Source organism: Heptranchias perlo, chromosome 8 (assembly GCF_035084215.1).
Source record: "Heptranchias perlo isolate sHepPer1 chromosome 8, sHepPer1.hap1, whole genome shotgun sequence".
In the NCBI taxonomy this organism is placed as follows: Eukaryota; Metazoa; Chordata; class Chondrichthyes; order Hexanchiformes; family Hexanchidae; genus Heptranchias; species Heptranchias perlo.
The window spans coordinates 5,950,722-5,964,904 of record NC_090332.1 but is presented as its reverse complement, the minus strand read 5'-3'; the positions used below and the strand labels follow the sequence as shown (position 1 = coordinate 5,964,904).

General features: G+C 45.1%; 1 protein-coding gene across 1 annotated transcript; it reads left to right on the top strand.

The window, feature by feature from the left end:
- Positions 1 to 5,966: 5,966 nt before the first annotated feature.
- Positions 5,967 to 12,609, top strand: abracl (ABRA C-terminal like). The gene is made up of 3 exons (XM_067988571.1): positions 5,967 to 6,125; positions 9,717 to 9,779; positions 12,193 to 12,609. The coding sequence occupies exons 2-3, from the start codon at positions 9,719 to 9,721 to the stop codon at positions 12,375 to 12,377; spliced, it is 246 nt and encodes an 81-aa protein (XP_067844672.1). The 5' UTR covers positions 5,967 to 6,125; positions 9,717 to 9,718; the 3' UTR covers positions 12,378 to 12,609.
- The last annotated feature ends 1,574 nt before the right edge of the window (positions 12,610 to 14,183 follow it).

The window sequence follows — 14,183 nt, the reverse complement described above, 5'->3', positions numbered from 1 at the left end:
AAGGTCTCCTGCGCACACTTCAGAAATTCCTCCCCCTCTTTGTCCTTTACACTATTACTATCCCAGTCTATATTAGGATAGCTGAAGTCCCCCATTATCACTATTCTGTAGTTCTTGCACCTCTCTGTAATTTCCCTGCAAATTTTCTCCTCTATATCCATCCCACTAGTTGGTGGCCTATAGAATACACCCGGTAATGTAATGACGCCTCTATTGTTTCTCAGTGGACCGGCTCATAGGTGACAGAGGAGGCCAGAAATGGTTGATCATCAAGAGGAGGAAAAGGACATGAAAGTGGTATAATGGGTTTCAAAAATCTGGGAGGGTTGGGGTCTGATAGGCTCTTATTATTCCACACTTTCTTATTCTAATTCCCCCTAGTGGCTCAGTTCAGTCCTGAGGTTTGTGCAGCCTGCAAAACATGGATAGGTTACATAGAATTACGTAGAGTCTAAGTACAGAAACAGGCCATTCTTCCCAACTGGTCTATGCCGGTGTTTATACTCCACATGAGCCTCCTACCGCCCCTCTTCATCTAACCCTATCAACATATCCTTCTATTCCTTTCTCCCTCATGTGTTTATCTAGCTTCTCCTTAAATGTATCTATGCTATTCGCCTCAACTACTCCATGTGGTAGCGAGTTCCACGTTTCAACCACTCTTTGGGTAAAGAGTTTCTCCTGAATTCCCTATTGGATTTATTAGTGACTATCTTATACTTTAGGCCCCTTGTTTTGGATTCCCCCAAATGGAAACATCTTCATTATGTCTACCCTATCAAACCCCTTTATAATTTTAAAGACCTCTATCAGATCACCTCTCAGCTTTCTCCTTTCTAGAGAAAAGAGCCCCAGCCTGTTCAGTCTTCCTGATAAGCATAACCTTTCAGTTCTGGTTTAACTCTTGTAAATTTTTTTTGCATCTTCTCCAGTGCCTCCAAATCCTTTTCATAATATAGTTCCATGTACCTTTTCTCATTCTGGTCTCCATAAGTACTCAACCATGGAACACAATGTGTTAAATCAAAAGGGAATGAGATGCAGAGAAAATATTGTGATTAACAATTTGTCCCTTTTCCGTGCTGCACAGTCACATTGTTCCTTGCCTGGTGCCAGGAGCAGATGGAGATAACAAACAAGGGCTGAGCAGTCACCACCATTGTTCCCAATCTGAAAATAAAAACCTTCACAGATTGGGCGCCTGACACCATCCCATTGAACAACGTGTAACTGATGTGTGATTGATTATAAGTCAGTGATCCAGATTAGATACCAGGCTTTACTGAATGTAGAGCAGATGAAACAATGTCTTAAGTTTAGAAGCAATGGATTATTTTCTTTTCCGTCACCAGATTCCACCGGCCCCACTCCCCCCTCTTCCCTCCCCCCCCCCACCCCATTCAGGGTCATGTAATTGAACTGTTTCTTTACTGTGTCATTGAGCCACCTATAACTGAGGGCTTCATGGGATGTTATAAACCACAAAAGACAAACACAGACCATCAGAACCCATCCAGCCCATGTACCACACAAAAATAGACCCTCTGAGCTGAGCCCAGGTATCGCAGAGGCACGGATCCTCTAGATTCAGCCTAGGTCCCGCAGAGAGTTAGAGAGTCTGAGCCCAGCCCAGGCATTGCGGAGAGATAGAGGCTCTGAGCCCAGCCCAGATATTGCGGAGAGATAGAGGCTCTGAGCCCAGCCCAGGCATTGCGGAGAGATAGAGGCTCCGAGCCCAGCCCAGGCATTGCGGAGAGATAGAGGCTCCGAGCCCAGCCCAGGCATTGCGGAGAGATAGAGGCTCCGAGCCCAGCCCAGGCATTGCGGAGAGATAGAGGCTCCGAGCCCAGCCCAGGCATTGCGGAGAGATAGAGGCTCCGAGCCCAGCCCAGGCATTGCGGAGAGATAGAGGCTCCGAGCCCAGCCCAGGCATGGCAGAGAGAGAGTGCTGAGTGCTTTGTGAGTGTCAAACTAGGAAGCTCAGGAGCTGCAGCACTGCTGGCCTTCATTATAATATATGTAAATGAGTAACATTGGCACCATCCTCCGAAGATATGGCATCAGATTCCGTGGGCACGCTGATGACACTCAACCCCACCACTGCTTCTGTGCTGTCAGCCTGCTTATCTGACTTACAGTCCTGGATGAACTGCAATTTCCTCCTGTTAAATATTGGGAAGACCTATGCAATCGTCTTCGGTCCCTGCCACAATCCCACACCCTTGCCTTCAATTCAATCCCCCCCTCCCCGGCCACTATCTCAGGTTGAAGCCGATTGTTCGCAACCTTGTCATCCTATTTCATCCCGTGCTGAGCTTATGATCCCATATCCTCTCCGTCACAAAGACTTCTGACTTCCACCATCTCCACCCCTGCCTCAGCCCATCTGCTGCCGAAATCTTCATCAGTGCTTTTGTCATCTCCAGACTTGCCTATTCCAATGCTCTCCTGGATGGCCTCCCATCCTCTACCCCTCATAAACTTTAGCTCATCCTAAACTCTGCTGCCCATATATTGTCCTGCACCAAATCCAGCTCACCCAACACTCCTGTGCTCATTAACCTACATTGGTTCCTGGTCCTCTAATGCCTCCAATTTAAAATACTCATCCTCATGTTCAAATCCTTTTGTGGCCTCACCCCTCCCTATCTCTGTAACCTCCTTCAGCCCTACAACCTTCTGAGAACTCTGCACTCCTCCAACTCTGGCCTCTTATGCATCCCACCCTCCCGTAGCTCCATCATTGGTGGCCGTGCCTTCAGACATCCAGGCCCTAAGCTCTAGAATTCCCCCTCTAAACTTCTCCACCTCAGCACCTCTCTCTGCTCCTTGAAGAGTCTTGTTAAGAACCAACCTCTTTGTCCAAACTTTTAATCACTCCTCCTCCTTTGACTCAGTGTCAACTTTTGGCTGATTACACCTCTGTGAAGCGCCTTGGGGTGTTTTCCTATGTTAAAGGCACTATATAAATGCAAATTGTTGTTAGATTGTCTTGATTTGCCTTAAAGTGTGCTATCTGTTAATTGTATCCATGTGATTTATATCAATTAGTATTAATTGTATTCAGGTGGTGCGTATCAATTGGGGACTCTCTTGTATCCATTTATATGAGAGCTGATCTAGGGTGTGGAGTGGGTAATGTGGATCTCTGTGAATAAAGGCTTGGAAGCAACTGAAGACCAGGCCCCAGTATTCTGTCCTTCACCTGGCTATCCAAGTTATTACACTATCATCTTCCATATCTGTTTCTAGGTGTTGCGGGTACCCAGCAGTAACAATAGCTACCACCACCTGCCAGGTATGCTGCACTGTTAACCTCTGGAGAAGGTACCCTGAAGTGCCAAACAGGGCAACCCTGTTCAAACGCACATCATGAAGTAGCATCTCTACCTTGTTTGCCATTGAATAGGGGGTTGGGTTCTGCAGCACTCTGTCACTTGCACAAAGAATCTGTTTCATGCTTCCACATTGGTTTTTCCTTCTGGTAATTCTTACCACCTTTTCTTTTCTCCATGCGACCTTTGAAAGGGCTGCCAAATCAGGAGTCAGTCTTTATGAAGGCTCAAATATGATTTGCCCCCATATATGCCCATGCTTCTTTAAATCCATTTAAGTTTTAAAATCTCTTCCACCCACTCCTCCTTTGGCGAGCTCCTGCCAGCGGGTGCAAGCTTGGCTGGGAGCTCGCATGAATTATTTAAATTGTCAAACTTGCAATATAACCTCCTCTGTGTTGAGACTGGCAAGTTTGTGTCGATTTTTTTTTCCTTCTTCCAATGCTCGTCAAGGTGAAGGATGTTAGTGCTGGGGAATGGAACACTTTCCACTTCAGACACTCAGTCTGGTAGATATAGAATAAAGCTCACTCAATGTGATGAGATGATAGTGTAATAACTTGGATAGCCAGGTGGTGAAGGATAGAATACTAGAGCCTGGTCTTCAGTTGCTTCCAAGCCTTTATTCACCGAGATCCACATGACCCACTCCACACCCTAGATCAGCTCTCATATAAATGGATACGAGAGTCCCCAATTGATACGCAACAATGTGCTTCAGGCCCAACCCCACACTCAACCGATGTGACATTTTTCTATTTCCCATAACAACCATCTTTTGGCCTGTCAGGGTGAGATCACCAATTAGTGCCAAACTAGGGACAGTTTAAGGCTGTAGGCCTTCATTCACTAGGTGTTTCCACTTGTGTGTTGGGGGGGGGCAGAGGAGACCAAAACTAGGGGCCATAAATATAAGATAGTCATTAATATATCCAATAGGAAATTCAGGAGAAACTTCTTTACCCGGAGAGTGGTTAGGATGTGGAACTCGCTACCACAAGGAGTCGTTGAGACAAATAGCACCGAAGCATTTAAGGAGAAGCTCGATAAACACATGAGGGAGCAAGGAATAGAAGGTTATGCTGATAGGGAGAGATGAAGAGGGTTGAGAGGAGCCTCGTGTGGAGCATAAACTCTGGCATGGATCAGTTGGGCCGAATGGCCTGTTTCTGTGCTGTACATTCTATGTAACATCCATCTTGCCTAGGTTTGCCAGCAAGGTGTCAATGGCTTCAGGGGAAGAGAGGAGAGAAAATTGGAGGGGGGAAATTCTCTCTCCTGGCGTGTGAGGTGGGGGAGGGAAGTACTATTTTCTCATTTCCACAGAGATTCGCCATGTTAGGTCTCTTCACAGCTAGGTCTCTCCACACCACCACTAATGAGGAGGTGTCCCCAATCAGCCCCATTGAATGCAATAGTGGCGTTACTTCAAACTGCGACGGGAGCTCTTGTGGAGCCCTTAGACCCAAGAAAATAGGTTACCAGCTGGAATCTACTGCATGCCCTGCCTTCAGCATGTCAATATTTACAGGGGCTCCCTGGGAGTGTGTCAGTATTTACGGGGGCTCCCTGGGAGTGTGTCAATATTTACAGGGGCTCCCTGGGAGTGTGTCAATATTTACAGGGGCTCCCTGGGAGTGTGTCAATATTTACAGGGGCTCCCTGGGAGTGTGTCAATATTTACAGGGGCTCCCTGGGAGTGTGTCAATATTTACAGGGGCTCCCTGGGAGTGTGTCAATATTTACAGGGGCTCCCTGGGAGTGTGTCAATATTTACAGGGGATCCCTGAGAGTGTGTCAATATTTACAGGGGATCCCTGAGAGTGTGTCAATATTTACAGGGGATCCCTGAGAGTGTGTCAATATTTGCAGGGGCTCCCTGGGAGTGTGTCAATATTTATAGGGGATCCCTGGGAGTGTCAGTATTTACAGGGGATCCCTGGGAGTGTCAGTATTTACAGGGGATCCCTGGGAGTGTCAGTATTTACAGGGGATCCCTGGGAGTGTATCAATATTTACAGGGGCTCCCTGGGAGTGTGTCAATATTTACAGGGGATCCCTGGGAGTGTCAGTATTTACAGGGGATCTCTGGGAGTGTGTCAGTATTTACAGGGGATCCCTGGGAGTGTATCAATATTTATAGGGGCTCCCTGGGAGTGTGTCAATATTTACAGGGGATCTCTGGGAGTGTGTCAGTATTTGCAGGGGCTCCCTGGGAGTGTGTCAATATTTACAGGGGATCTCTGGGAGTGTGTCAGTATTTGCAGGGGCTCCCTGGGAGTGTGTCAGTATTTACAGGGGATCTCTGGGAGTGTGTCAGTATTTGCAGGGGATCCCTGGGAGTGTGTCAATATTTACAGGGGCTCCCTGGGAGTGTGTCAATATTTACAGGGGATCCCTGGAATCGTGTCAACGTGTGCTGGATGGTCCCCAACACAGAAAAGTTCAAAAATCCACTGACCTACCTCAATTACTCCAGACTTTCTCCAGACTTTATTTCCATGCCTAAAAGAAAAATGACTTTCTGTGACCCACACAGAACCCAGATCGAGGCGCACAGTAGGAGCGACGTCCAGTTCAGCACCGTTCACACCAGGCTTTCGAAGAGGAGGTGAAGAACCCTGGTGGAAATCCGCTGAAACTCACAGAACGGGCTTCCTGACGTCAGTCCAGGGAGTCTTTTTCTGAACTTCCTCGTCTTTAACACTTCCTGTACTTGTGCTGTTGCTTGTTGGATTATTTGTGATAACCCATCCAAAGCAATTTAACAGAAGAAAGAAAGAAACGGAAGTATGTATTTATATATATATTTGATTTTACAAATGAATGTGTGGCAGTGGGATAGGTAGCTGTGTTTGAAAGGAGGATTAGAGAAATTGAATTGGACTTTTAAGCGGAGAAAGCGCGACAACAGCTGCTGATATTAACAAATGCACCGAGGGGGTTCCGGATTTTGTAGCAAGCGATAAGGTTTGGCTTTAAATTCTAACAGTGCGACTCGAGTGGGAGTGTGTTTTTTTTGTAAGTGGACCCTTGGGTTGACTGACCGAGGCTGTTTCTGGGTGATACGATAGTTTAGAAGACGTGTTTTGTTGGTATGTGTAATACATGTCCGGTTCTGCTTTGCGCTGGGCGTTGGTAAAGCAGGTTATTTCCGTGCCGGCTACATTGAATCACGTGTAACAAGGAATGAATCGAGAACAACGCCGTCTCAAAATGTTGCAGCGTCCCAGTTTCCCGAGATCTCCGGGGAGCCATGCGCTGCTCCAATTCCAAATTTAACTGTTTGAAATGTTGCTTTTAAGTGTGCTGTGTTGTACTGAACCATCTGTTTTCGCGCGCTATCTCTCCACCCTTCCTCCCCTCTTTGCCCCTTCACTCCTCCTCCTCCCTTCACACATTCACCCCCTTCAATTTCACCGCCCCTCCAAGTTTTTCGTATCTGTATAAACTTGAAGAAGTAAGTGAGGGAGGTAATGGAGCTGATCAGGGTCCCTTCCCCAGTGACTCCCTGCTGGATGTGCATGTATAGATGTCAGGAGGTTAAGATGAGTCTATGCGGAAATGTCTCCTAAAGCTGTACGTCTGCATCATCCGAGGAGCATTTGGAGCTGGGCTGCGCTCAGCGTGTAGCCTGCTAGAAAACTTCCCCTGAAGCAATGACTGCATTCCTTTAATTTGAACTTGTTCAAACAAAACCTGTAGCATCTTGTTCTTTATACAATTTCTGTTGCTGGTGTAAAACCTGCCTATCTCTGAAGTTTTAGAAAACTGATGCACAGATTTTGTTTTTATAAGGTGTGTGCCAGGGGAACTGGGTTAGAGCACATCCCTTTCATACCTAGGGCTTGGGTTACAATGCCTCCATACTCCAAACAAGTTGACTTATTCTCAATTTCAATCAATATAAAATTCTTTCAGCTGTGGAGCTTTACTCTGCCTCAAGCGAGGCAATATCTGACCCAGGATAGCTTGGTGATCTCACTTGTTGCCCAAAGTGGGAGTCTTCCATTACCCAACACTAATGTCCCTCACAATAATGAGCATTAACATTTGCCAAAAATAAAATTCAACTTTTTCCTCTCGTTCTTCCGTCCCTGACTCTTGCTGCGTGGCCGACGGCCATCGGGTATCTCACCTCGGTGACTGCTCATTGTGTTTGAGTCGAGAAATTAAGCGTTGTGGACCAACGCGTGCACATCCGGGGGGGGTGGGGGGGTCACTGGATGGGGACCAATGACCATATTGCCCCTCCCCCTGAAATACTCTGCATGGAGATTGGGAAAATTATGTGGAGTGTGCTGTACAGATAGACTGCAATGAACCAGCGGAGTCCTCGCTGCTGCACGGTCCTGCTAATGGGAGGGCAATAAGTGTGGGACACATTCATGCCCAATTGCTAAAAGCTGCTCTCGGTGAGTGGGGGAGAATGGCAATGGTCCGACAGATCAGTGCTAGAGACAATCAGTTCTACTTGGAGCTACCTTTCTGAGGTAGTGAATAGGATTCTGTTTGAGGCTCACACCCTCTCCAGGTTCTACAGTACAGTGAGGGTCTTATCCATACAAACCTCTTTACCCAGGGAGTGCTTAGAATGTGGAACTCACGACCACAAGGAGTAGTTGAGGCGAATAGCGTAGATGCATTTAAGGAGAAGCTAGATACATACATGAGGGAGAAAGGAATAGAAGGATATGTTGATCGGGTAGGATGAAGATTGGTGGGAGGAGGTTCCAGTGGAGCATAGACACCGGCATTGGGCCGAATGGCCTGTCTCTGTGCTGTACATTCTATGTAATTCTGCTGTCTGACTGAGATTGTCAAACTCCACGTTACCCAGCGATCAAACTTGGGACCCAGAAAGTGTGTGTCGGCAGTCTGGATGGTCGGGGGTGGGCAGTATAGGATGTTAAAGATGAGCCCGATCCTATCATTGTCTGACATTCCTGAGAGCATATCCGGTAGGAGACATTGGATAAGCATCAGAAGCAGGATAAGGAAACCCTGCCCATATTGCCCCTTTTTTACTTCCATCCCCACCTGGGAACACGAGTCCAATTATTGTGGATCCCTTTGCTGTTCTGGCTGAGACTGGCAAACTCAATATAGACCAGATATCAAGTTTGGAACCTTGTTGGTCTCTTGTGCAATACCACGGCAAGTAGAGCATTACCCAACTGCACCAAAAATTATAATTTAAAAGTAAAGCAGCCTCAGAAACTCTCTACATCCTCCAGAATTATACTCATTAATTTACTTCTGAAGAATAAAGGCTGAGGAACCTTTTATAAAGCATGACTTCCCATTCTGTGATAAATGTCAGGTACTTTTGGTGAAGATTTATTCCATGTTCAACGGTAGACAGTACCTTCCCATTTAATTATTTAAGACTGAAATTCACAATCTGCTCCAAAGACTAAAAGTCCTAATTTTACTCCTTTTGGCATCAATGTAAATGTCATCCACTTTATTGAATAAATTAGTCCACTTATTTGCCATTTATATTTCAAAATTACTTGCGTCGCCTGTAACTTGACCAGGAGTCACAAAATTTCTATGAATTTTTTTTATGCGCACCCGAACAGGCAGATAAGGCTTTAGTCTAATGTCTCGTGTGAAAGACAGCATCTTTGAAAATACAGCACTCCCTCAGGAGTGTCAGCCTAAATAATGTGCCCAACTCCTATAGTGGGGCTTCAACCCACAATCTTCTGATGCAGAGTTGAGTGTGATACCAACTGAACCAAACTAATACTTTAGCTCCACAATTTTTCTATTTTCATTTTGTTTGTGCGTGGTGGGAGCAGCGGGGTATGAGAGAGATTTCGAGCACTGGCAGAAACGAAGAGAACTTCACACTGCATCTAAGCATTGCTGTGCTTAGTATCATATAGCACAGAAGGAGGCTATTTGGCCCATCGTGCCTGTGCCAGCTCTTTGAAAGAGCTATCCAATTAGTTCCATTCCCCTGCTCTTTCCCCATAGCCCTGCAAATTTTTTCCCTTCAAGTATTTATCCAATTTCCTTTTGAAAGTTATTATTTAATCTGCTTCCACCACCCTTTCAGGCAGCACATTCCAGATCATAACAACTCTTTATGCAGCGTGTTATTATGATCTGGAATGCACTGCCTGAAAGGGTGGCTGAAGCAGATTCAATAATAACTTTCAAAAGGGAATTGGATAAATACTTAAAGGGGGGAAAAAGAGAAAAGTGTTTTGCTATTGTAATTCTCATCTCTGGAGACTTGAATGCTGGATTAGCTCCATTTGTAAAGTCTTGCATAGATCCACAGGATAATTCAGATGCATGCTGCTGTTTTGATACAAATCTGTTACCATTGTCTTCAACATATTAATGAGAATGATTAATTCCATTCAGGAATGAATACTGAAAATGAGGTCAAACTTCTAATTGAAGAGATTCGTCGCCTTGGAGCTCCAGGTCAGTGAATTACAGAGCTGTTTAATTCCTTGGGAAGTTTTGTAATATTGGTGGTGTTGAGCTTCACTTTATGAACTTCTGGGACCTGACAAAGTAGTTCTTACCTGGGATAAGAACAAAAAGTAGAGGAAATCGGTCAGCATCTGAAATAAAAAAAAGCTACATGGCAGGTTTCGTCTTAGGCTGGAATGCAGCATATGGGTTGGGCGGGGGACATAGAATCATGGAAAGGTCACAGCACGAAAGGAAGCCATTCGGCCCATCGAGTCTGCGCCGGCTCTATGCAAGAGCAATCCAGCTAGTCCTACTGCCCCGTCCTTTCCCCGTAGCCCTGCAAATTTTTTCTTTCAAGTACTTATCCAGTTCCCTTTTGAAGGCCATGATTGAATCTGCCTCCACCACCCCCTTGGGCAGTGGACTCCAGATCCTAACCACTCGCTGTGTAAAAATGTTTTTCCTCATGTCACCTTTGGTTCTTTTGCCAATCACCTTAAATCCATGTCCCTTGGTTCTTGACACTTCCGCCAATAGGAACAGTTTCTCTCTATCTACTCTGTCTAGACCCTTCATGATTTTGAATACCTCTATCAAATCTCCTCGCCACTGTCTCTGTTCCAAGGAGAACAACCCCAGCTTCTCCAGTCTATTCACGTAACTAAAGTACCTCACCCCAGAATCATTTTAGTAAATATCTTCTGCACCCTCTCTAAGGCGTTCACATCTTTCCTGAAGTGCGGTGCCCAGAACTGGACACAATACTCCAGTTGTGGCCGATCTAGTGTTTTATGAAGGTTCATCATGACTTCCATACTTTTGTACTCTATGCCTCTATTTATAAAGCCCAGGATCCCATATGCTTTTTTAACCGCTTTCTCAACCTGCCCTGCCACCTTCAATGATTTGTGCACATATACCCCCAGATCTCTCTGTTCCTGTTCCCCTTTTAGAGTTGTGTCCTCTAGTTTATATTGCCTCTCCTCGTTTTTCCTACCGAAATGCATCACTTTGCATTTTTCTGCGTTAAATTTCATCTGCCATGTGTCCTCCCATGCCACCAGCCTGTCTATATCCTCTTGAAGTCTATCCAAAATAAATAGTTCCAATGATGGGCTGGCATGGGCCAAATGGCCTCCTCTTGTACTGTAAGTAGCCGAAGGATAAGGGCAGAAGCCTAAAGAATATTATCAGCAGCATGTCAGAACTATGGAAGCCAGGTGCTGGGAGGCACAGGAAGAAAAGGATGGCTTATCAAGACTTCTAGCTGACAGATGCAGTTGAGGCCTCTAGGACCCCTTGGAGACCTGACTTACAGAAGAGATCAATGCATTAAGAAACCTACATGATAGTACCTCAATTTACAGTATATAGTGCAGGTACAGGCAGCGCTGCTCCCCTCTAAATTTTTGGCATGGGTTATGACTCCCCTGCCCCTCTTCAAATACTAGTATTGCCCTTGATGTCTCCCTTTATATTCAGACACTGAATAAGAAACTACATCTCGCAGGAGACCAGAGACAGTTTTTAAAGAAGACAAACACAAAACCTGGACTAAAGTTAAATTAGAGCTTTATTTCATTCCTTTTGCCAATAATTTGAATTGAGTACAGCAGCCTCGTGGTTATGGTACTGGCCTAGCAAGCTAGAAGTTGTGAGATCAAATCCCATCATGGCAATTTGTGAAACTGAATTCAATTCATCTGGTAATCTGGGCTGGCACCAGAGAAATGACCATGAGATCTGCCAGATGGTTGTAAAAACCCAACTGGTTCACGACTGTCTTTCAGGAACAGGAATCTGCCTCTCTACCCCCAGTCTGGCCTACATATGACTTCAGTCTCACTGTATATGAGTGACTCTTAATGTATTCCCTTGAGTATAGAAGATTAAAGGGTGATTTAATTGAGTTGTTCAAGATGATTAAAGAAGTTGGTAGAGTAGTTAGAGAGAAACTATTTCCTCTGGTGGAGTCATCCAGAACAAGGGGGCATAACCTTAAAATTAGAGCTAGGCCATTCAGGGGTGATGTCAAGAAGCATTTCTTCACACAAGGGGTAATGGAAATCTGGAACTCTCTCCCCCCACAAAAGCTGTTGAGGGTGTGGGGGGTGGGGGGGTCAGTTGAAAATTTCAAAACTGAGATTGATAGATTTTTGTTAGGCAAGGGTATTAAGCCGTTATGGAACCAAGGCAGGTAAATTGAGTTAAGATACAGTTGAGCCATGATATAATTGAATGGCGGAGGAGGCTCGAGGGCCTGAATGGCCTTCTCCTGTTCCTAAGATGTGAAGTTTCTGGTGGGGAGCTAGGACAGGATGGGTTCAGTCTTGCTAAGGTTAAGCTGCAGAAAGTACTGTGGATTTAGTTATAGAGTAGATCACGTGCTGACGTTCTGCTATCCTTGTATCGGGTCCAGGTGCAGATGGTAAAATCCGAGTGAAGTTTGGAGTGCTGTTCAGCGACGATAAATGTGCCAATCTTTTTGAGGCCCTGGTGGGGACTCTGAAAGCTGCGAAACGGAGGGCGAAGATCAGCTTCACTGAAGAACTACTACTTCAAGGAGTTCACGATAATGTTGACATTGTCTTAGAAGTGGATTGAAGAAATGGCAGCGACTCCAGATTGCAACAGTAGTATCAGCAATGTCTAGAGTCTCTGGGATAGGTTTGTGATGTGTCACTGTTACCAGTACTGACCTTGAGCGTGCTTTGGAATTACAGGGTAGACATTTTTTATATGTAATTTGTAGTAATATTAAAGTTTTGGGATTTCTAACTTGTTTATTTGGATTGTTTGAAATTGGAAACCACAGCAATAAAATAAAATCGGTCTGCCTGTTGGGGTCTTTTTTTTTAATCTATTTTTTTTTAAAAAAAAGTTTATTTTTTTATATATCTTCCAACTCTGCATTGAAACATTCCCTCACTTCATAGAAATACACAGTAGTTACAACATGGAAACAGGCCATTTGGCCCATCCAATCCATGGGAGGGGATGGAAGTGCTTACCCTCACGTGAGTGAATAGTCTTAATTATATTTACCCTTCCTGTTCCCATATCCCTTTATCCCAATTTTCCTTCATCCACCTATGCAGTCTAGTCTTGAATGTTGACATCGTTTCTGCCTCAATCACTAACGGTTCAAATGAATTCCATAGCCTCACAACTCTCTGTGTATGAGTAAGTTTCTCTTTGCCCTCTGTTCTAAATCTCTTGACATTTTACTTCAGCTGCACCATCCTGTGCTGGTAGGATGCAAGTTTTTTTGGCTGCCACCTTCTAAAAATGAAAAAGGATTATGAGTTTGATGTCAATGACATTTCTGACAATCTTAGCTAATACCTCTAAATCATAAGACATCTGGCACAGGCACAATGGACCGAATGGCCTTGTCCTGTGCTGTATCTACTATGATAAAAGTGAGTTGGGGGGGTGTGGGGATGCGGTGAGGGGAAAAAAAACACGTGTGCAGTGTATATATTGTAGAAATTTCCAGGCTATTCGACAGTCAGATGTGTGACAGGACTACACAGCTCATGTGGTAAGTTCTTGATCTCGGGAAAGGCACTTGGAGACTAGAGAAAGGGAAATAAAATATTGGAGTTACCGCAGGCCAGCTCTTTGTGCATGTCCTGGTGGTTCTCTTGGCTAGAGAAATGTAGGTGGCACAGGGCCTCTACAGAGCAATCTATCTCCCTTTTCACATCTGCTTGGGTCTTGCATCAATTCCCATTTGAAAGGATCTCTCGCTCTCTCCGACCTTAATGCTGCTCTTGAATTGACTGCTACTAAAAAGCAAAACAAAAGTCATTGGTCAGAACTTTATTTACCCCCTTCTGCCTCGATTTTAAAATTCTCATCCTTGTTTTCATATCCCTCCACGGCCTCGCCCCTCCTTCTCTCTCTAACCTCCTCCAACCCTCCCAGATCTCTGCGTTCCTCTAATTCTTGCCTTTTGCACATCCCTGATTTTAATCACTCCACCATTGGCGGCCATGTCTTCAGAGCCTTAAGCTCTGGAATTCCTTCCCTAAACCTCTCCACTGTTCTACCACTCTCTCCTCCTGTCCTAATATCTCCTTATGTGGCTCGGTGTCAAATTTTGTTTGATAACGCTCCTGTGAAGTGCCTTGGGACATTTCACTACGTTAAAGGCACTATATAAATGCAAGTTGTTGTTCCATGTAGTTTTGTATCTGGATGTTAGGATATACACAAGTCTCTGCCCCTCTCCTGTTTATCTCTCTCTTTTCCCCCGTTGCTTCTAGCAATTGCTGTGCTGCATATTAATTGTTCTGTGCATTGGCGGCTTTAAGGGCTCATGGTGAGGTTTGCCTTGCTCGGCCAAGCTGTCTTTCCAGACCTAACTGGACTGACTGACCTTGAACACGGGTCTTTCTCTTTTTT